The sequence below is a fragment of the Argiope bruennichi genome, chromosome X2 (assembly GCF_947563725.1).
Source record: "Argiope bruennichi chromosome X2, qqArgBrue1.1, whole genome shotgun sequence".
NCBI classification, from domain to species: domain Eukaryota; kingdom Metazoa; phylum Arthropoda; class Arachnida; order Araneae; family Araneidae; genus Argiope; species Argiope bruennichi.
In genome coordinates this window covers 37,090,713-37,114,529 of record NC_079163.1, presented here as the reverse complement: position 1 = coordinate 37,114,529, position 23,817 = coordinate 37,090,713, and the positions used below count along the sequence as shown (strand labels likewise).

The following is a 23,817-nucleotide window of genomic DNA, read 5'->3' as shown; positions in this document are numbered from 1 at the left end:
ATTCCAGGTCAAGCCGATGATAAGACATTCCAGGAAACCACAAGTTCTGCTGATACAACATGAAATTCCAAGAAAAACGATTTGTTTAAACGTTTGCTTTCAATATTAAAACTAATGAAATCTTCAGAAGAACTTATACTTATCTATTTTTATGAATAACCTTGTATCTATTAATGTGATTAAAATTTTACACCCCAAATTTCCTAGAACCACAATTGTAAGACAACACAGAAGTATACATTCTAATTTTTCTCAAAATAAACAATTGGAATAAACGTATATTTCTCAAAAAATGTGAGTGACCCATTAATTCGTTTCAACAGTAGAGTTCAATGAAAACTTGCTTTTTTGTGTGTGTATGTGTGAGTGGAAGGACTAACCATTTTAATTTCAGAATTAGGACTGTCCACAATGCATACTGAGATTATATAATTTCAATCCAGATAGTTTGACGAGAGCTTTTTATAATCTTTGTCTTCCAATATGCATCTAAAAAAATTAGTCACTAACAATTTCTAAGTCTCTTTGTGTCTTGTATCAATTTGCATACATATGCAGAAAACATTGTGAAATTATATCCTTTATCTGGCTAAAAACACAAGGAAAGAAACAGTACAACACATCTCAAAAGTGGTGAAAGAAATACAAAGCATCATATCATATTCTAACTTTTTATTCATTTTTCTAATGACATGAAAACAGTGTTTTTTTCACAGGGATATTTATCAGTTCTCGAAACTTTTATGTTACTGCAGCATGTTTGAAATAAAAGTTTCCATTTTTTTTCCCCTTTCTTTTACAAAGCACGCAAAATATTAATGTTCTCAATAACAATAAATATCCTTGATTTGTGGATTTATAAATATATTTTACAGAAGATAAATCATATTCAGGTTTGATTTCTAAGAAATGAAAATACTATGAGTAAATGCAACACATGAGTAATCAAAACAATTCTTTTCTTCACTAGTATTCATTTGACAGAAATGCTAAACAAGAAATTATTCTGAATTTTAAAAATTCATGACTATAATAAAAATAAGTATATACTGAAAGGTAAAATTATTTAATACATCTGAGTAAGAAAACAAGTTAATTTTTTACAACACGGCATAGAGATAGATAAGGAACTCAAAATTCACATATTCTAGAAAGCAATAATAATGATTTCCATCTGAAAGGATGAAATTCTGTTAGTTTAATACAAGCTGATGTTCAAATATGGTATACAACACTCTACAACTGAAAAATTTCAGCTTTCGTTCCATTATTTATTAAGGGAATACAGATACTTCTCACTTTACGACCTACCTGCTGAACGACTTTCGTACTTGCAACCAATCGAATTTCGACCTGCGGTTGAGAGGGGAATGAGTCCCTTTCCTCACCTTGAGTATCGGTCAAATGAGAAAGGTGATATGAGTATTGAGCGTGATATAGACTTCCTGCGCATTCTTTTAATCAGCAACTATGTAATCTCATTATTAATTATTTCTTTTTTACATATTAGTAACCTCAAAATAGTAAAGATGTCAATGAAAAGAAAAAGTAATGGATCACCAGGAGAAACTGTTAAGAAAAGAAGAAAAGCTATCGATCTTGAAATGAAAATAAAAATCATACAAGAATATAAAGATGGTAAAACGGTTTAAGATAAAGCATGCGACTTGAAGTTGGCACATTCGGCAATTTCAACATCTTAAAGGATAACGAGTGAAAGGGGAGGTGAAATCAACGGCAGAATTTAAAGCCATAACAACTAGGCAGCGAAAATGTCTTATTCATGAAATGAAGAAATTCTTGGCGATCCAGTTTGACAATCAGATGCAAAATAATATGCCACTAAGCCTTTCAATAATACAAACTAAGGCCTACAGTAAATTTGAGATTGAAGGCGAAAAATCGACACAATCATTTACAGCAAGCCATGAATGGTTTCAAAGGTTTAAGCGGAATTCAACATGTACAAATTGGAGAATTAGTAATCAGATGGCAAAAACGAATGTAGAAGCAACAGGAAAATTTTTAGTCTAATTGGATGGAATTAAAAAACACAGCTACTACCCGGAACAGATATTCAATGTGGATGAAAACACACTTTGGTGGTATGAATCCCCAAAAGGCCCTATATGCAAAAAAGAAGCTAAGGCACAGAGGTGAAGAAACCGACAGCAAAAATAGATATACATATACCAGGTGCAAATCTTAATGGACGTCATATAGACAAAACATTAGTGCATTTACGTAACTTTTTAAATTGACGGGGGGGGAGGCATATTGTACCCCAGAACCAGTAACCATATCATGCCATTGTTATGGAAATGTAGCTGGATTCAAATTAAAGCCTTACTGATCTATTCTCCGAAAATCCACAGAATTAAAGGAAGTTATTACAAACATTCTGCATGTTTACTACTGTGCAAATAAAAAGGCATGGATGGTGTAACCTGTATTTGAAGATTCGGTTTTGAACTGTTTCATATCCTCAGTCAAACATTAGTGTTTAAAAAAGGAAGTTTCTTTTATAATTATTTTCCTACTTGATAATGCTCCAGATCACCAGGTATTTTGATTATTTACATCCAGATGTAAAGGTAGTGCATCTTTCTAAAAATTCAATTGTAGTTCTATGTCAATGGGCTAAGGTGCTATAGCTACGTTCAAAGAGTTATTTACGCAAGACCTTTTCCCAAGCTGTAACAGTGAAAGAAAATGATATAGCAACCCTCCATGATTTTTGGGTATCGTACAATACTTTAGATTATTAGAAACATTACATAGGCTTGAGAAGAAGTGGCAAGTGTATGCAAGACATATAGAAAAAAAATGCATAAAATTTTTTTGGGAACAATATCAAATCTCCTGACAGTAATGAACAAAATTAAATAATTCAAGCAATCGCGGCTTTGTCAATGCATTTAATTTAAATATTGAAATGGAACATATAGCTGAATTAGTGAATTATGCCTATGGCGAATTAAAAAAATGAAGATTTAATACAGCTAGAAGCACTGTAGCATTTGAAAGAGGAAGACAAGGGAAGAATTAAAAAGAAGTTCACCGTACATGGGTTACCTGAAGTGTTCTCCAAAATTAATGCGGCTATACTGGAACTCAAGGTAATGGATCAAAATACTGAATGTCTTATTAAAGTTGAACAAGGTGTGAGTAAACTTTCAAAATACTGATATTTATATATAAAAAAATAATACAAAGCATACCACAGCTGAAGTTCCTTTTCAATTCTTACATCCAGGACAACCACTCTTCCATTCCATTGTCAATCATCTCCCATATCCGGACTAACCACAACTCCAAGTAATCAAATAAATAATAATACGTATATACATATGCATGTTATTTTTATGAATAAATTTTAAGTTTATTGAATAATTTTTATAAGCTTCATGCTTATGGACAAAGTCGATAGAACGAAACTCGGTCGTAAAGTGAAAGAAGTACCTGTATAATAGAATTATAGAAGTAATTATATTAAGTAAGACATTTATTTTCACAAGGCACATACACAACATTTACTTTACAATAGAAAGAAGATAGATGTAAATGAGTTGTTGCTCTTGATGCAGACAAAGATTTTCAAGTATTATGCAACATGTGGGAATAATCCACTTCAAGGTTAATAAAATGTATGCACAGAAGTCCACACTCAATGCATAGTTGGATAGCATTTTTTGCACAATATATAACAATGCAGAGTATTTTTTTTTACCGGTATAAATATTTTGCATAAATTAAAATTAATAATTAAGACATACAGTTTACTCGTTCATTTAATTTTCCAAGCCATACTGTTTCAATCTCACATTATGAGATTTCCTTATAAATATCAAAAAGATATATATAAGGAATTCTTTTACAGGATACATACAATTATCTGAAATCCATATTCATATATACATTATTAAGATCATGAGAACTTTTTACATGACTAAATAAAGACTTAAAAATGTTATTCTAATTTTTGTAAGGAGGAAATAACGTTATACAGAAAAATATATTTTGCAAATATAATTATCTCTTGTTTGTAGATATCTGGTAATAATCTAAATTCTTTTGGCAGTTTCTTTTTTAATTATTCAAAATCGAGATTCATTTTATTTATCCAAAAATTTTCAGTGACTAAAGATAAAGACATAACACTAAGATATTTTATGAAAGGATCTCCATTATTTTTTGAAAATTCTAGTTCTTTAGGTAGATATGCTCAAAAATTTGAGAATCATATCAGTGAAAGAAGTAAAAAAAAAAAAAAAAAGTAGTATAATAATAACCATAAAAAAGTCCTTAGATTAACATATATTAAATTCTCTTGTGTGATAGCAAAAATTACAAAGTAATTAAAAATTTTCTGAATTAAATAAAAAGACGGTTTATGATAGAATAGGAAATAAAGAGCACAAGCAAGAAGTATTAGAGAAATTATTTTTTACCAAATGAAAGATCTAGATGAATCATTCAATTTTCCCATCTCTTCAGAAAAACTCATCTCATTAAGACATAAAAGTAGCTGACTACAGAAAATTTGATGCAGCATTTTAAAGTATGACAAAATGCAACATTTATATCTGTAGGTCTACTGTCAAGGTATGTTTGGAATATAAAAATAAACTAGAGGGATTGATTTGAATTTTTCAACAAATTTTTATCGAAAACCAAATAAAAAAAACAAAACCTGCCATATTTCCAGTTGAGGTACATAAACAATTCACTATGATCAAATTTTTCATAAAAAGGGCTGTTCAACAATTTCATTAACTCAGAATTTTTTCAAAGATGATTCTGATTTAAAACAGAAACTGATGTGGTTGAATTTTCTTATAAATGCTTTGTTAACAAGAAAAAATAATATTAATATCAAATTAAGACTGAACATAATATATGTAAAGGCAAAAAAAAAAAAGAAAAAAAAAAGAAAGAAAGAGATAAAACACAACGTAATTCGAAATTTAAACAAGATAGTTCAAATGCAGAATAATTTAGTGATTAATTTTGTATATAGTTAAAGGACGAACATGACACAGATTACAAGATATAAAGGCAAAATAAAGATACATTAAATTCATAACAATGAAAATCGAACTGCTGAAGCAGTAACAAACTATTATTTTAGTAACATAATAAGACAAATGACAAGACTGCGTGTAGCATTTTCATAAGTTAATAAAAAATTTATACAACAAATAAAAGTGCAATAAGGCATTAATTATACGAGTATTTGCAAAGTTATTAAGTAATACACAACAGTAATAAATAAAAAAAATAGTCATAAGATTATCACAGATATGCATAATTGCACTGCATTAATTTTCAGTATAATCTCCAAGTTACACTCTTGTAATTCACAAGAGTAGATGTGCGCTGCAAACAGGTTTCCACTTACAATTTGAACATACAATAAAAATACATTCTTATTCACTTCTCAATTTAAAAAACATTTAACAGACAACAGATTTTTACCTCTGCCAGCTTGAAGGTAAAGAAAAATAAATAAACCTCCTGTATACTTTTAATATATACAATATGCCTGATTGTAATTTAATTCTTGAATTAGTTAAAGAATTAAATTAGAGTTAAAGAATTGAATTAGTTAAAGAATTAAATTACAGTTATCTCTTAGTTAAAAGTACATTTAAAATCTAGATTAAACATAAAACATACTTAAAACTAAAATTTTAATTATATATATATATTTTAAAAAATGTTGAAGGCTCATTCTGGGAGTGAGAACTATTCATTCTTTGTAAAGCTATATATCAGAATGTTTTTAATTGCATATATATTGCAACAAAGTAAGAAGATTAAAATTATAATATAAACTTTAATAAAAAGTGAAAGTGATGATACTTAAGGCTACTACAATTCCGTTTCATAAAATTATTACCTTGTTTGTACAATGCCATCAAATACAAAGTACTGATTTATTTATGAATAATTTTTGAGGATTTGGCTGTTTTTAAAAGCTTGAAGAAAATAAGTGTTTTTGTTCAGTCATGAACTTTTTATTGGATTAGGACTTTCGTACCAAACAATTACATTAACTATGCTTAAAAATTTATGAAAATAGTAAAAATTTGTTCCAAGATCAAAACAAATGCTACTTTACTTCAAGCGGAAGCAGAATTTCAACTTACAAGATGTCAATGCCTTAAGAGTTTAATTCTTTCCTTCATAATTTTCATAAAAACTTCTCTTTTTCAGATTCCCAGTCAAAAGTTAAAAACCTTGAAACATACTGCAAATTATTAGTTACAGTGATTTAAAGCCTTTTGTAACAGAATTACAAATTAAGTTATGGAAATATCCAAGACTTTCACAGCAGGGATTTTAAAACTACTAAATTGGTTCATAATGTCCCCTCCCCCATGATATCAAAGGCCAGCAATAAAACGAAATACATAAAGAAAATAAAACTGAGTATTTTCAAAATATGAATATTTAGGAGAGTAAATAAACAAAAAAGAGGAAAAAAAGTGAAACAAAACAAAATAGCTCACAATGACTTAACTAATACTTAGATAGTTGTATTTGCTTTAAATTAAAGATGAAAAATATGGATACGATGTACATTACAGTGGAATGATATCATTATAATCTTGTTTCTTTGGTTGCTCAAGAGCCATAAGACATTTAGCACCATATTCTTGGGCATGTAAATATACATTTAGAGTACATTCGGTACAGTGTGCAATGAAACGAATAAAAGGCCTGACATCTCCTTCATTAGCAAGTTGAATAGCATTATAATACATTGATCGATCCTGTTTCCTAATGATGACAGGAGGATATCCATTTCTCATAAGTATCAAATTCATAAGCAGTCGTGCAGTTCGGCCATTTCCATCTACAAATGGATGAATATATACAAGCTTATAATGAGCTAAAGCTGCTTGTTTGACTGGATGCAATCGCAACATATTATCTGATTGAAGCCATTCTACAAATTCTTCCATGAGATAGGCAACATCAGAAGCTAACGGTGGTATATGCTCCCCAACAAAAACTTGGTTTTGTCTAAAAGATCCAGCTTCTATAGGATCCACATGACCTAAAACCCGCTTATGAATAGCTAAGATATCATAAACTGTAATTATATCTTTGTTAACAAGGGTTTTATTTATATAGCGCAATGCTGACTCTAAACCCAAAATTTCATTGTGCTCCATGACACTCTTGCCAGGAACACTCATTCGTGTTTCAACAACCATTCTTGTTTCAGCAAGTGTCATAGTATTTCCTTCTATGGCAACAGTGTGATATATATGCTGGAAATAAATTTCTTTCTTAACTCTTTTCAGAGATGGATTATTATGGTTTAATTCTATTAATTCAATTCTCTTTCTATCAATTCTTTCAAGCTCTTGTTCATCCAGCTCATCTACAACTCGCAAAGTTCTTTTGCGATTCACAAGAGCACGAGAATGGTCAGGACTAACGGTAAGAGCTTTAACATATAAATGATCGGCTCTGATGATGTCATTTTCTTTTTCTTCCAGGAATTCACCATAGTGATTTAAAATATCTGGATGGAGAGGTTGTAAAGCCAAAGCATGCTGAAATAACTTACGAGCTTTATCGAACTTCTGAGCATTCTTCATTTTTAAGGCCATCTGAACAGCTGTTAGAGCCTCCTGTTCTGAAAGCAAAAATAAAGAAAGACTAAGTTGTCTAGAAGTTAAAAATCTTTTAGATAACAAAATTTAAACTCTTTAAGTTTTATACAAGTTATGCAAAACTTCGAAATGAATGCATTTAGCAGAGCACTAGATCTAAAGATGTCATTTGAATTGAAAAATTACAATGCTTATATCAAGGTCATGATTTAAACATTACATATAACAAGCTCATTAAAAAAGAAATAAAATATGATCCACAGTAGCATGTAATGTGAACTAATGATAAGAAATAAAAACTTGTACAGAGGCAAAATCAAACAGGAAATATCTCAAATTCTTTATGTAAAGAGACAAAACAGTAACTTGATTAAGATTAGATTAAAAATGTATTTTTTAAAAAACCCAACCAATCTATATATATCCACTTATTATTTTGCCATTCTATAGTTTCATTTTACTGTCTCCATAGAATTAAAATAATAATAATAAATGAGAAAACATGTAAAATCTATACCAAATGTAACACAGGGAAAATTAAATATGTACAAAACCAAGTATGCATTTGGATATGAAGCTAAGAATTTATCAGAAAATCTATTTTTTATCTATAAAATTTCACATCATATCGATACAGAAATCAAAAGCAGTTTCAGTTGAGTCTGTAGATGAAAATGTTTTTAAACAATGTTGGAGTTTGTAATACATGTCCAAATCCAATCCTAAGAATGATATGAACTGGCCGATATATCTATTGTTCTATAATTTTTCACACCTGTAATAATTCTGGAATATAAGGGTGAACTGTGCAGTAATGTGAAAAACAGTGAAAGACTGTAGTAGATGATAAAATAGTTACATGCAAACATTCATGGCAAAGAAAAACTATCACTTGTCACAATAAAATCTCAAAAATTTTAACAAGTACATCAGATAATCTTAAATCCTTATAATCATATGAAGTAAATAAAAAAAGCCAACACTGACAAACATTTTACATAGTAAAACATATGAAATGAGAAACAATGGATCAATGCAGAAGACATCCACAAAAGATAAAATTTTCAGAAAACATAGAAATTGGGTCTTGCTATGAAATGTGAAAGATGAATATGTGTGTGTGTTTGCAAGTGTTGGCATTTGACCAACCACCACCAAACTCGGCACATATATATTTTGGGAGGTGGGAATATAACCTAGGAGCTATTTTTTAAAAAAAAAATTAAACATTTTTTTTCTTTTTATGTTAGGATTTGAAAGAATATTACAATACAAAAATGATTTTTATGTCATTTTAAAATTAAAAAAAATTATCCTACCAATGGTATTAATGTTTAAACTGTAGGGAAGAGTTGGGAGAAATGAAACAGGTGTATTTATATCTAATTGATAGATTCGAATCAATTTCTAATTTCTTCATTTGAAAGAGCAACTATTGACCCTTTCTTGATCCTAATTTTTACACCAGCTATAATATCATTTGTGTTTAAAACAGAAAATATGATTTTCATGCCTCAAAAGTAAATACAAATTCTTACCTTTTCAATGATTTTTTTTTCCTATCTTATTCGTAAAATAAAAATATTTTAAATGTATAATAAACTCCAAAATATAAAGTTTATAAACTATCAGCCAAATTAAGTTTAGATGTAGCATGCTTTATGCAATATGTATTTTAAAAGAAAATTCTGTAGAGGGAGGAATGGGACATGCTCGATTACATTTCAATATATTTTCTAAATAGCTAAATACGCTAATGATAAAAGTTTTTAATTTTTCTAAATGTTGTTTAATAAAATTAGTTGTTGGTGTGTTACAATGTAATAGCAAGTTGAGGATTTTAAATTTATTAAAATGCATAAAGCAAACAATAAAAAAGCTGGGCTTAAATTAATCAAAACAAGCATTAAATAAAATTCCACTCTGTATCAAAAATTTACATAAGAGCACCAGCGTGTCTAAATATGTTTTGTTATTCTTTGTTAATAATTCTATTATATATAGTATCAATTCATAATGTAGATTATTCTGAACATTTTGCATAAAAAATATTTCTACTTAAAATTGTGCTTACCTCTTAATTTTAGTTAAGGGAAATTTTACTGTAAATATAATAAAGCAATATAATAAATATTAAGAAATAAAAAAATGAAGCTAAGTTATAAAAGTTATTTATTAAAATTTTAGTCACTCTTAATTTAAAAAGGATTAATAGTTTTTTATTTTTTTTTCTACATAAAAGCGCCACAAATATGGAAGAAAAAAACATCAAGAAAGAGATAAGTGTATGAAATAATAACATATTGCAATCACTGGAAATGGTTGGAAAAGAAGATAAAAATTTTAAAATTGTGGCAGCAACAATAAATATTTCAAAATCAGCTCTTGTTTGGAATGCCCAAAACCATAAATCGCTAATTGAAAAGGATATCAAAATACATTATTTATTAATTTTAATTTTCTCAGACCCTGTTCCATTCCTCTCTCATATAAGGGAGATGTAGAACCAAAATGTTACAATTTTTAACTGTGCAAATAAAAGCTATTTGTTTGAATTTTGCTGTTATGGTATTTTTTAAAAACAAATTAAAGAATTGAGTATTGAATTTTTATAAACTGCACTCTTGGTAAGTTTAATGAAGTAAAAAAATTTTTTGTGACATCTATTCCATTTTTCCCAACTTCCCTATAAATATTTTTTTCAATATTTAATAATTTTTATTAAATACGTAATGCATACTTTCCAACAAGAATCAAAAGAATTCCGAAGGAATATTAAACATATCATGTACGATAATACAAAAAAAAAAATTCTGCAAGAATACCAAAGTTATTAATAAAAATCATGATTAAAGATGCAAATTTTTTTTATTCTGGTTTAACAATTTGAATTATCATCATATTAATACAAAAATAATGACACATGTAAAATAGAGAAATTAAACTTCCAACTTATTAACAAAGCAGATTTCACGAAAGCAAGCAATAGATTTACTAAATTCTGAGTAGCATATGTAAAAGATTTAAATTTATATTTAAAATATTCTAATAACGTGAAGGAAAATGCCAAATTTTACGTTAGAAATGAAGTTAAATTATGAAACGGCTAGAAATAGCAGAGTGCATTCATTTTTTACAACTTTTAGCTCAGATGAAAGAAAATTAGGGCAATACATAGTAAAATGAACAGAAAGTATAGCTTTTTAATGCCATGAATTATATATCCATTAAATATTAGGTAAATAATATTTTCATGAAGGAACTATCAAGACCAAGTTATTATTTAATTGAAAATTTTAATGACTATTAATCCCACAAAATAGCTCTTCACCAAAAAAAATTAGTACTTAATATATGCATTATTCTTATGATAATACAAAAGCAAACTTGTATTAATTACATCTATTCTGTTCATGATTGAAGCTTTAACTAAGGATGCTTTGTCTGAAGATAACAGAGGCAATATCAAAGAAATAACCATATCATCTTTTGTAGCTGCATTGAAGAATTTCTTCATATCTTATCAAGACCAAGCAAAAGAATGTTGTCATGGACATAAATTCAATTTACTAGGATTTAGTGAAAAATCTAAATCGCACTGTATAACAATCAAAAGTAACAAAAAAAAAAAAAAAAAAACAAGCTTGAATAAAACTACCCCGCTCTCACCAAACCAAGTATGACTACTGCACATCAGTCAATTTAATTTCTATCTACTGTAATAATTTGACTAAAAAATGTGATATATAAATTAATAAGAAGTACATTTTGCAGCTATAAGATCTTTGATAAATATCTATGTGAAAGAAATAGATATGAAAATTGATTTAATAAGAAATACTGCAATAATTATTTGGTGTTCAATTATTTAAAAAAGTGTATTGAAAGAGCCCAACATTATAAACAAATTAATATATTAAATATAATTATAAAATCCTTTTGGGAAAATAAGACCTTTATCATTACATTTATGAAGCTTAAATAAGAGGTTCAACATGTTTGATAGAACGATTTAATAATATGATATCAATTCAATGTTTTTAAGTGGTTCCTTGAATGAGATACTAAAGATATTATGAAAATAATAATAATAATAAAAATTTTGCAAAAAGATTATTCACTTGAAAATATGATTACATAAAATCTTTATTTACTATAAATATGAACAGAAAATACAAATACAACTTTAATGAAAAAAAAAAAAAAAAAAAAAAAAAAAAAAGGGGGAGAGGGAAACAGAGCTAGAATCAGAGAAAAAAAGTTAAAAAAATTGAAAATTAAACATTTGTTTTCACTTTGCTCATACAAAAGTTTGACAGCTACATAACAAATCTGGATTAACTTTTCTCTATCAAAATACTAAATGAGAAATTTGGTCTTTCAGAAAAGCAAGTAAGACAGTGTGGAAGTTTATTAGAATAATTCATTAAAAACACCCTAAATTAGGAACCATATGGTAATTAACATTATATTGCTAGACATCAATTTTTTTAACTAACTGAATATAAAAATGAAACAATTCTTTTTCTTTTTCAATGAAATAAAGACAGTTTTATCGGTTAAATAAAACGACATCACATACTTACCAGTTCCTTCATTTTTATATCTCTTACTCGGAAAAACTTTGGCAACTTCATCAATTCTGATTAAATCATCGGATGTTAGAATATCTGCAGTATCCGGGAGGAAATTTGGTGCAGTAATAGTATTAATTCGATCATACTTTTGAATATACGGTTTAAGTTCATAATTCCCCAGGCAATCTTCAGAGTTAGAACATTCTTTGCCATTATTCGAATTTTCAGCATATTTGTTACAGCTGTAGGAATCTACACTATACTTTTCATATCTACCATATATCGATGGTGTAAAATATGTTAAACTTATAATAATAAATAGAAGCGCGAAGACTACAATAAAAGACAAACTAAAGATACATTTTGTTTTACCGGATTTAAATGAGCACAACAAAGACAATAAAAATCCTTGATAAAATTCTGTCATGTCGAAAAATTCAAAAATACTCCACAATGATCCTTCAAACATGTTAAATAGAATGAGTATACAATCACATTGCTAGACAAAAAGTTATATCATCTGTTGTCAATGACAATTGATGAATACGGAATTAAATTAGCTGCTGATGTGAGTAGAACAGCCTGGTACGGAATAACAGTTTTTGGATTCACAAAGGATATGGCACAACGTTGAGAAACACAAAATCTTGAGCATTCTACTGTTAGTTTTCCAGCATATTTGATCATTGCGTGTTGAGTATTGTTTCGAACAGCGCGATAAATAAAACGAAAACAAACGTGTACTTCTGATCGTTCTTTTGATTTGTTTCACTTCATTTCATATCGTGCCATCCAGTCTCTTCATATGATAATCGCTTGATATAACAGTCATGAAACATGTGGCACAGTATTGCAACTAAAAAAAATCATGAATAATAATGAAAATTCTTAAAATATTTTTTATTCCTTAATTCAAAAGTATGATGCAATATATGGTGTGACGTCATAATAACTGAATGACGCATCACTGAAGATGTACAGGTTATTTGTTATTTTATTTTGTATCACTGCCTAAATTTTTTCTTTTATGGTTAAGTAATTTAAAAGTTTAAGTTTAAAATCCATTAAATCTGACTGAGACCAGTCTTTGTACGATAATTTGAGTTGCTTTGTATGATGATGTTTGATTTTGGTATGAAGCATCAGTCGATCCAGTAAGACTACGCATGCGTGGAAACTGTAGAGAAGAAATTACGTGTCCCGTCGAGGCAAACTTGCTATTGTATGCCCTTTCCTGCATGCTCAATTAATCTAAACCCTTCTAGGAGCATTTACATTAAACAATTTAAAGAGCGGACAAGTACTTGCATCTCTACACTTTCTGTGCATGCGTACCGACTGGTGCTGGCTGAATGCACTAATAAAATTAGAGATGCATAATCCACGATTTTTTGAATAACAAATAATATTGCTATTGTTATTTTTAAATATGCCTTCCAAATATCTGTTATTTCAATCATATTATTAATTAAAAATTATTACTTAATATTAAATATAAAATTTATTAATTGTAATTAATACTTAATTTACTAATTTAATTAACGTGTGAATGAATTAATTTATCTGTTTCAGCTTACTTCTTAAATTTTATTTTTTTTTCTCAAAACTATTCATTTAATTTATTTATTAGAGTGAACCATTTTCTGGAAAAGATGAGTTAAAAATATATGTCATTTCTTTAAAATGTTTACTTTAGTCCTATATTCTACCAATAGATGGCGCCAGCAGTAAACAGAGTACATGTAATCAAAGTCAATCATGTCACGAGCAATAAAAAATGATCTGTACGGAATAGTGCATCATCAAATACGAATATCGGTGACTTCGCACTTTCCAGTGAAGCCTCGCACTTTCCGGTGAAATCACCGCTGCGATAAATTTCAGTGATATGCAATTCAAAGATACGATACGATAATTCCAATAACCGGTCCGTTCACTTTTCAATCCAATCACAGATTTCTTTCGAGAGCTTCCATTGGAACGATCGTATCGTCACCGCTCCGGCAAATTTCAGTGATATCGTATGGATTGTTAGTTTCTATCGTGATCCAAAACTTGTAATCGAATGAAGGATTTGAATCACACCCCTCTTTGAAAAGTATTGATCACTTGTATTTGTGACTTTTTGATATTGGTTACGTAATAACCGCTCTGAAAATATTCGCCATCCCTAAATAAAATTTACTTTTTAGTTCATTAAGGAAATCTTGATATTTGGACTATTTAAGGAATAAAATGAATTCTCAACAAAATCCAAAAAATTTGGTATGTTATGCGCATAAAACTTTTCTCATTGATTCCTTTTAATTGTTTGTGAATGCCCTGATTTTAGTATATTGTTCGATGTCAAAAATATTCTGTCTGTTACTTACTTCTCCTACTTGACAACAAATTATCTGGTGGTAACGGGTGTCAATAAAGTTTAATAAATTCACACGACCTTAATCGCTCAAGGCACTGTGTGGCATCTTTACGATGTTGTTCGACGTTTTAAATTCCGTGCTCCTTGAAGGTATCATAACAATATTTTTGACTATCTTGCGATAATAGGAAACAGTACAGAGGTCAGCTTTTGGCGGTGTGACATCCTTTGCATTAGCGAAACACAAAAATTATGAGAGTTGACCATGTAATGCCCATCAATGAATTTGGTACATCTTTTTAATTTTTTTACAAAAAAGTTTGGTGCCCTTTACTAGTGATGTCTGAAGCAACCGCATACTTGTTTAGGGCCTAAGATCCACTTGTATGTGTATAATGCAGAGCTAGTATTAGTCTTGAAAATAGTAGCTAATTTAATTCAACTAATGGATAATTTGCTGCACAGTAACATGTCTTCGTTGACTTCTCAAACATTGGAGCTCCTGGGGTAAAATATGATTTTTTCGCCTCCATTCATCGTCGGTGCTGTAACAAATATAAATGACGCCCGGGCAGGGCATTATTTTCTTGCTTCTTTATGGCATTTCACTTTAAAACATGATACTGATATACTAATGTTTTCTACTAATGCCGCTCCTAAGAGTGATACCAAGGGCATTTTTACCCCCTTGCACCCAGGGCACTGTACCACTAGTTATTGCTAGTAACTGAAAAGTGTATGCTTGAAAAGATGAAAAGATACAATCAAAAGTTTCACTAAAAGATGATTTCCGTGATCTTTTTTAAGTTGATGTGAAGAATTTTAATTTTTTGCAAAATTCTTGGTTAACTTCTATTGTTTATGAGCAAAAAGAACGATATCATTTCCAAAGTCACATTCTATGAAAAAGAAATTGATAAATACTCTATAGTAACCAGCGAGAAAAGTGATTGAAAACAGTGCAGTGCATTTAAATAGAATAATTCATAAAATTTCTTGGTTATGTAGAAGAATTTAATTCATCGGTCGTTAAATGATATCAAGCTTCTGTAAATGGACTGATTCATTGAAATTATTTTTAATTATGAACAATGTGCGATGTTACCATCTGAGATTACATTATGCTATTTCGCCAATAACAACAATTTTTTTTAATGTTTTGTAACTTATTAATAGAAAGAAAATTGGAAGGGAGATTAATCGAAATAATCTACCCACACAAATAGTAAAATGTAAACGCATACATATGCAAACATATTTCAGCAGTTGCATGGCCGAATATAAGAAACTTTAGAAATTCTAAACACTTCGATTTATTTAATCACTGGTGGCATAATTTACAGGCAAAGAATAAGTGGTAAGAAATAAATCAGTCTATATTGCGACACAAGAGCAGAAGAGACCAAAATTTTCCCCTTCAGTGGTTTTACTGTGAGATTTTGATAGGTATTTCTTTGACACCTGTCGATTTAGGACAGGAAATCTTAGGTATCATTAAAAGAATGTTGCAAGAATTAGGGATTTTTATCCTTTCACTCGTAGTATGAGAATGCTGAGTAGTGTCAATGCGGCGCGTGTACAATTAATTAAATAAAAAGTGGAAATGGATCAGGAAAGAAAAGAACATTTTAGAATGAAGTTAATATTAACTAAATTAAGATAAAAATTAGGATTGAAATTAGATTAAGAGATATGGTGAGGAGTGGGCCCCTCTAAACGAATATATTTCATTCCCACATCTTACTCATAATGCGAAACTCTCGCTAAGTGAAACAAAATTTTTTCCATTGATGCATTCCATTCCTAAAAATATTTTGCTTACCTAATGCTTTTCTAGGGTGATGCTTCTCACATACAATGCAACACTTTCAAATGTTTTCAGCCTCTCTCTTATTTCACTGGAAGGTAGTTTCTCTGCTGAGACTGCTATTTCTTCTTCTATTGAAATCTTCTCTATATCTTGATACTGTGATGCAGAATGTAGTTCCAAAAGCTTTACTGCTGTTAACCTCTCTCTATGTTTTCCCACTAGTTCATCGATGTCTTTCTTATCCACCTTTAACGTCATAATCTCGGTCAAAGGTTCAATTGCGTTGATTACTTGCTTCGCAGGTACTTCAGATGTAAGGTTTCTCAAGGTGATCTCCTTCTATGACTTGTCGATCATCTTGAGGCATGCAACGATGTGAAAATGATCTTTCGAAATTCCTTTGAGAGTGAGACTGGGTCCTTCAGTTATCCCAAAGCAGCAATCAAAAAGCGTTTTAGTGTAGACCTTTTTAAAATTTGAGATGGCCTGATGATCCATAGGCTTCAGTAAAGTTGTAGTACTGGGTAGCAGGAACTGAATCTTGATGAATTTCAATTCTCCAAGGAGGTTATAGTCTAGGCTTGGAGGATGTATATGAGAGTTGTCCATAATAAGGAAGACACGGAGTGTCAAATTCATTTCAGGCAGATATTTTTTACGGAGTGATCAAACATTTTATTGATCTGTAAAAGGTAACATGTCATCCAGACTTTTTCGTTGGATCTCTCAATGACATTTAGTCTATTTTTCTAGATTTTATACTTCTTAAAGGCTCTTGGATCATCCGAAATGTAAACGAGCAGCGATTTAATTTTCAAATCTCCACTTGCATTTTCACAAAACCACAGTACAATACAATTTTTTGTTGACTTTTGTTCCGGCAAAGTCTTTTCCTCTGCTGCAATATAAATTATTTTCGGCATCTTTTTAGAAAGAGACCTGTCATATTTAAAAACTGCGGCAGCAGATAACTACCAAAATTAACAAGTTGCTTGAATACGGAGTTGAAATTCTTGGTTGATTTAATATTTGAATTTGCTGTTTCTCCATGCCTCACAGTGCTATCGATGCCGGTTCTTTTCTTAAACTATTCGTACCACCCATGGCTTGCCTTAAATTATTTTTCTTTGTCCGTTGATGATCTTGATATCTTCTTAATAAGATTCGCAAAAATTTGTTTCTCATTCACAAAAATTATTTTTTCATTAACAGTGTCACCTAGCATTTGCTTCTCATTGATATGTGTGACAAGCATGCTTTCATTCTCGTCGTACATGGCCATTGCGCAAAAATTCTGGTTACGCCTTTAAAGTATCAATCTTCTTAACCTTATCTTCGGTTTTTTTTTTAGAATAGTGCAAATCGTTGATATAGACCGATTGTATATGCCTGCTAAATCAGTCACGCTCACATGCCGTTCTCGTTTCTCAAAGATTTGGCGTTTGATTTCTTTGGAGATTTTTTTTCTTTTGCCGCCTTCATCTTGCATCATTTTCTGTGGAGACAAATGCGCAAACATGCTTAAACTTTGTGCTAAAAAATTACGCAATAATTCGTCTGATTATAATTTTTACAAACGATAATAAGATGCCGGCTGAGCGTTCGCTGCTGGCTCTATAGATTGATATCTCACTGGAAACTCACTAGATTGTTCCTTCGAATATAATTTTTTCTTGTATGTTGAATTGCAGTGCTGCAACTACAGGTTATTAATTTATTTACTTTTGTTCTAATATATTATAAAAATACTTCTTTCTCATAATACAATATAAAACCATGAAGTTTCTTGTATTTTTTTTGGTGATTCAATTAATTATGCATTTTATAGTTCCTAATCCAATTTGAAAAAAAAATTACTAAGATATAGACGCTTAAAACAGATTAAGAGGAAAGGTAAGATCCTGTTTGTGAAATCACCATGTCTTCTAGTTACTCGTTTTGCGAAACACCCTTCTTTAAGAGAGTCATTTTTTAAATATTTTAGTTTGTTCATTATGTGAATCATTCGTTGTACGAGATTTAACTATATATATATATATATATATATATATATATATATATATATATATATATATATATATATATATATATATATATGAGCATTATGAAAATTCCAATTAAAAACTATTTCTGAAACAATCTAAAAAACTAAAATTATTTCTGAATCAAACTAGAAAAGCACAATTGATTTTAGAGAGCGCTAATGCTGCTACTACTAAAACATAGAAAAACATAACCAATGAAAAGGAATAAAAATGGAATAAAAAGTAAAAACATAGAACCAAAAGTAAAAAAAAGAATCCGGCCTAAAGACTTTCTTAAGGGTCACCTTCAGGTTGGGATTCAAAACAAGGCATATTTTTCTGTAAGGGGTCTGACATTTTGTCCAACAATATTGACCCCTCGTGACCCGAAAATCTCCTGGAATTGAGGCCTAAGAGATACACCATTTTTTATAAAAATAAAACAAAAATTACGTAAAACACAACCACCAATTTAAGCGAAAATGACAATAGCATACTATAAACTATCTCACAACTAATTATTAAAACAAAAAAAGGAAAGAACATACTAATAGCAGGTAAAACATCTACCAAATAACGTGTCTCATCGTGTTTCCCGCGTCTTAATGTTGTTCCTACCTAAAACTGTCAAGTCATTCAAATCTTTGAACATGGTATATCTCTTAGGCCTCAATTTCAGGGGATTTTCGGGTCACAAGGGGTCAATATTGTTGGACAAAAAGTCAGACCCCTTACAGAAAAATCCCAGCCTGAAGGTGACCCTTGAGTAAGTCTTTTTACTTTTGGTTCTATTCTTTTACTTTTGATTCTATATATATATATATAAGATGGCACCAAAGGGCGAAACCTAACAGGATGTCTGCCCGTAGCAAAGCTAACTGCTGCCGTAACGTAAGATTATTAAACACTCATCTTTACCGGAGACGAAGAACCCTCTTCTCTTTTTTTTCGAGCGCATGCCAACAGCTCACTTTTTACTCAAATTTATTTTCATGTGACTCTCTCTCTCTCTCTCTCTCTCTCTCTCTCTCACACACACACACACACAGTGTTATTTCAGCAAAAGGAATGGGAAAATTTACGCATATAGCGTGTGTGTGAAGGAATGTGGATTGTATAGTTTGGAAATAAAATAAAATGGGCTGAACTTTAAAAATCATTTGAATAGAAATCAACCAGCCTACTATTTCAATTGACTAAAAATTTTAATCAATACACTCTGAAATATTTTCTTCACAATATTTTTTCTTCAGGCTGCTGCCCATTTATTTAATTTGCTCTTGGAAAAAAAACTACCGTCAAGCGTTTTCTAATCTGTTACGAATGAAGAAATTAACCATAACAGTTGTTTATAAAAACAATGCTACCTTAGAAACATTATAGAACAAATTTCAGAAGACAACAATTTTCATCAAAGAACAATTTATAATCAGAAAGACAAACAGTGATAAAAATTCGAGCAATAGATATGAATCTATGACTAATTAAATTATTACCTAATCTGTTATTGATTATATTATGTATTTTGTTATTAATTAAATGCTTATCTAACCCATTATGCTATACAAAGTACTTATCGCTAATTAATTACGTCTATTTTTAAAGTATTCATATAAAAATATTTTTCCCGAAAATTATATTATTAATTTTTTATTTTAAATGCAGAGTTTTAAAGTTTCGCTACAATATGAAATGAAATTATTTTTTCAAAAATAAAATGAATGATTGTCTTTAAAAATGTAAAAATTCAATTAAAATAAAAAATAGATTTTTTTTTTCAAAAGTAAAATGAATAATTCCCTTTTAATGTTAGAAAAATTTCTAATATGAGAAGATTATCTCCATTATTCATTGAAGTCATATTAACCACGACGACGTCTTCAAATCCATCCAAGAAATATGATTCATTAAGATATCTTCCTACACTGAACATCCATTTTAAAGCTTAATTTTAAAGCTTTTTCTTTTATCTTTTCGAAACAATTTTTATTTTATGTTTATGATAATCAGAAATTAAGTTCAAATATATTAATAGAATTTAACAGTTGAAAATGGAATTGTAAACAATATTATAAATGATCTCTTTTCATTTATGTTATTTAAACATTACTGTCTCTTCCAATTAAATTCTTTTACTATATACTAAATATTATTTTGGAACATTTTCAGAATGGATTTCTTTGTTTTTAATGGCATTGTTGCAAATTTGGATAATTCTGAAGCACCAAAGTATCTTGATTTTCCACTAATGTTGTAATTTCTGACAATGAATGTATTGAAAGCATTTAAATCCTACCTATGACGAGTATTAACTAATAACAGTATTTCCAGGATGGTTAACGTACATTTGCAAGTTATAAAGAAGAAATGTTGAAATCTCTTGCTACCAGCTGCATACAGATCACAGATATACGCGTTGAAAAAAAAAATCTAAAATTGAAAAGTTTTAAAAAAATGAATTGCGTTCAAGACAAAGAAGTAATCGACCAATCTCGGAAGTTTTGAAGAAAAATCCTTTTTTTTCATCCTATTAATAGTTAAAAATAAAAATTTTAAACCCATTTTTCTCAAAATGTGGGGAAATATTTTCATTTTTCAAATAAGGTTACTAAAATACTATTAACAATATTAGTCGGAAATATGGCATACAATGAATTTGTAATTCTGTACAGGGAGTGAAGCTAAATATAAGGATAATGATGAATCATTGTAAAGTTAAGCATTTTTTTAAAAAAGTTAAAAATTCCACGAAAATCTACGATTTTACACTAAAATTCTTGTATTTTGCAAAATTCGTCAGTTATTCCTAAACGTTTGTTTTAGTTCCGAGCTAATACAGCAATGATCATATATACCGATGGACATACTTTTTCAGTTATGTGTTTTTAATTGTCAGTATTTGTACAAAAGTCAAATTCTGGAAAAAAATTCTGTTTTCTCAAATATAAAAAAAAAAAAAAAAAAAAAAGGAAATTTTAAGATTTTTTTTATATGGCATATCACGTTTTCGCATAAATGTCACTTGATAATAGAAAAATATTGTTTCAAATAACATTATTTTAAAAAAAAGTCCTCTGAATGTAGTGGGATACCTAAAGAGGATATGGAGTAAAATTCATAAGAGAAGAAGAACAAAAAATCAGAGTTATATGATTGATCAGATAATAAATCAAGAGAAGAAGCAGAAGAAGAAGAAATCAGAATTATATGATTAATCAGATAATAAATCAGAGTTATAAATAATATCATGATCAGTTGTTAGACAGAAAATACAATTGAAGAGTCATAAAAAGGACCTTAAACCTTTCATAAGATAACTAATAATCTTGTTTTGTTAATAAGCTATAAATTAAATAAAAAGGAAATGGTTAATATTTATTAGCAGAATAAAAGAATTCACTAATGTCTAATATTAATCAGTGTCTATGAGGTGTATCTTAATAACTGACAGGCGTTTTAAATAAAATGTTTTATTTGTATGTTATGTTAACTGACAGGCATTTTTTTGTATGTTTCATATTCATTTAGCATAAAAACTACTTTTGTATAAAATATTATAAAACACAAAACTCTTTTCAAGACATACATTGAAATAAAAGAGAAACTAAAAGAACTGGTAGACAGGTAGAACTGGTAATCTAAAAGAATTAGTAGAACTGGTAAACTAAAAGAACTGGTAGACCAACATAAGTCTAAGTCTTAATGTTGCACTTGGGCCAAATACATTTATAAAGGACTACTTATAAAATTTCCTTACTTCAAAATCATCTGCTCAAAATTTCAAAAAGATTTAATGAAAAATGAAGGAAAAAATGCTCAAGAATGAAATTGGCATAGCTGAAAAGGTAAAAATCTTCACTTTAAGATGGTGCCTTTTTTTTGTTTTGTTGTTGTTGAAATAACATCCTTTAAACTTTCTGAGGAAAAGATGCAAAATATTTTAATTTCTCATTGCACATAGTCGCCTGTTTTCGATTAACTGTTTCATTTTCTCCCTAAGATTCTCTCCCCCCCTCTGATTAAGAAATTACTTATGGCATCTTTAGGCATTGTTAGATAATTACTCTCAAACAAATGAAAATAATTTTAAAAATAGTGGCAGAGTAGTTCAAAGTTAATTTTAACGCATGTAATTTTTTTAAAAATAATAACAGCTGAAAGAAATACTGTGCAGAAATGAAATTGATATCATTGCAATGTTAAAATTTTGAATATTTAGATGGTTTGAAAAATACTTTTCCTGTAATAATTTCCAATGAAGAATTGTGAAGGAAAAGGAATAATTTGGATGATTTCTAAATGATTGATTTTGAGCTTTCAAAAGTAGAGAGTTTCTCGTTTCTTAAATGATAACAACAATTGGCACAATTATTTAGGAGGAGTTATAGAACATATGTGCTTAAATACAGATAATGCTTATGTTTATATACAGTTAAATACATACAGTTATATATACAGATAATGACTTTTATTTATATTAAGATTTGAGGTATATAAATATTAGATAATTAAAAGCCAGTTTTTCATTTGATCATCTATTAATATGTAATATGCCGTAGCCATTAATTAAGCTAATATAATTCTTTCTTACTTTCTAATTATTTGTTTCCGTTGTAAACTGAAAGAGTCTATTAATTTAAAAAGAATAAAATAATTTATTCAATGTCTCGAACATTATTTTTGTTTGGAAGTCTGTATTTAAAGCTAAATGAAATAATTTTCTATGGCTTAATGTCAAAAAATACTGCATGTACCACTCTACTTGAAGAAACTAAATGTACGTATACTTCATGAATGAAAAAAAAAATTAATGCTGTTATAATTAAAAGCTGGATGAAAACTTTCAAATATTCTCATCTTCCTGAAGCATGGAATAAAAACATACAAATTAATTCAAACAAAGAGAGTATAAAAAAATTGAAATATTTTATTCCTTTCATAATGGAATAGCCGTCATGTAGGTTTAAAACGGGATGTAATTCTAACAAACTAACAAGCCGACCACATCTCACACAGCGGAAGAAAATTAAAATTTCTGGTTTTTGAAACACAGAGAGGAAGGAGACACACCCCATCCTCCCCTTCCACCAAAGCGGCCGAAGTTACAAAGAAATTAAAAACATCCCCAAAAGAAAACAACAAAACCATCCTCTATTCAATTGCGTGTTTTTCACTTAAACTTGTTCTTTCTGTGACTTTTTCTTAAGACAAGAAAGACGCTACAGTGAAAAGTTCCCTTTGAAAATATTACTGTAAAAGCTTTTATTCAAATAAAAGAAATGAAATATGGGACGGTGAAAGGATGTACACTGGCTGAAGAGCTGGTGTGACGGATGATTCAGTTAGAACCTAACACTTGAAACGAAAGGAAAGAAGAAGCGAAATGATATGAATTTTTCATGAGGGCACTTCG

General features: G+C 29.3%; 1 protein-coding gene across 1 annotated transcript; it reads right to left on the bottom strand.

Moving 5' to 3' along the window:
• Positions 1-663: 663 nt before the first annotated feature.
• LOC129960240 (protein adenylyltransferase FICD-like) lies at positions 664-12,953 on the bottom strand. The gene is made up of 2 exons (XM_056073503.1): positions 12,218-12,953; positions 664-7,654 (listed from the first exon to the last, which is right to left on the bottom strand). Exons 1-2 carry the CDS (start codon positions 12,675-12,677, stop codon positions 6,588-6,590), a joined length of 1,527 nt encoding a protein of 508 aa, XP_055929478.1. The 5' UTR covers positions 12,678-12,953; the 3' UTR covers positions 664-6,587.
• Positions 12,954-23,817: the final 10,864 nt, after the last annotated feature.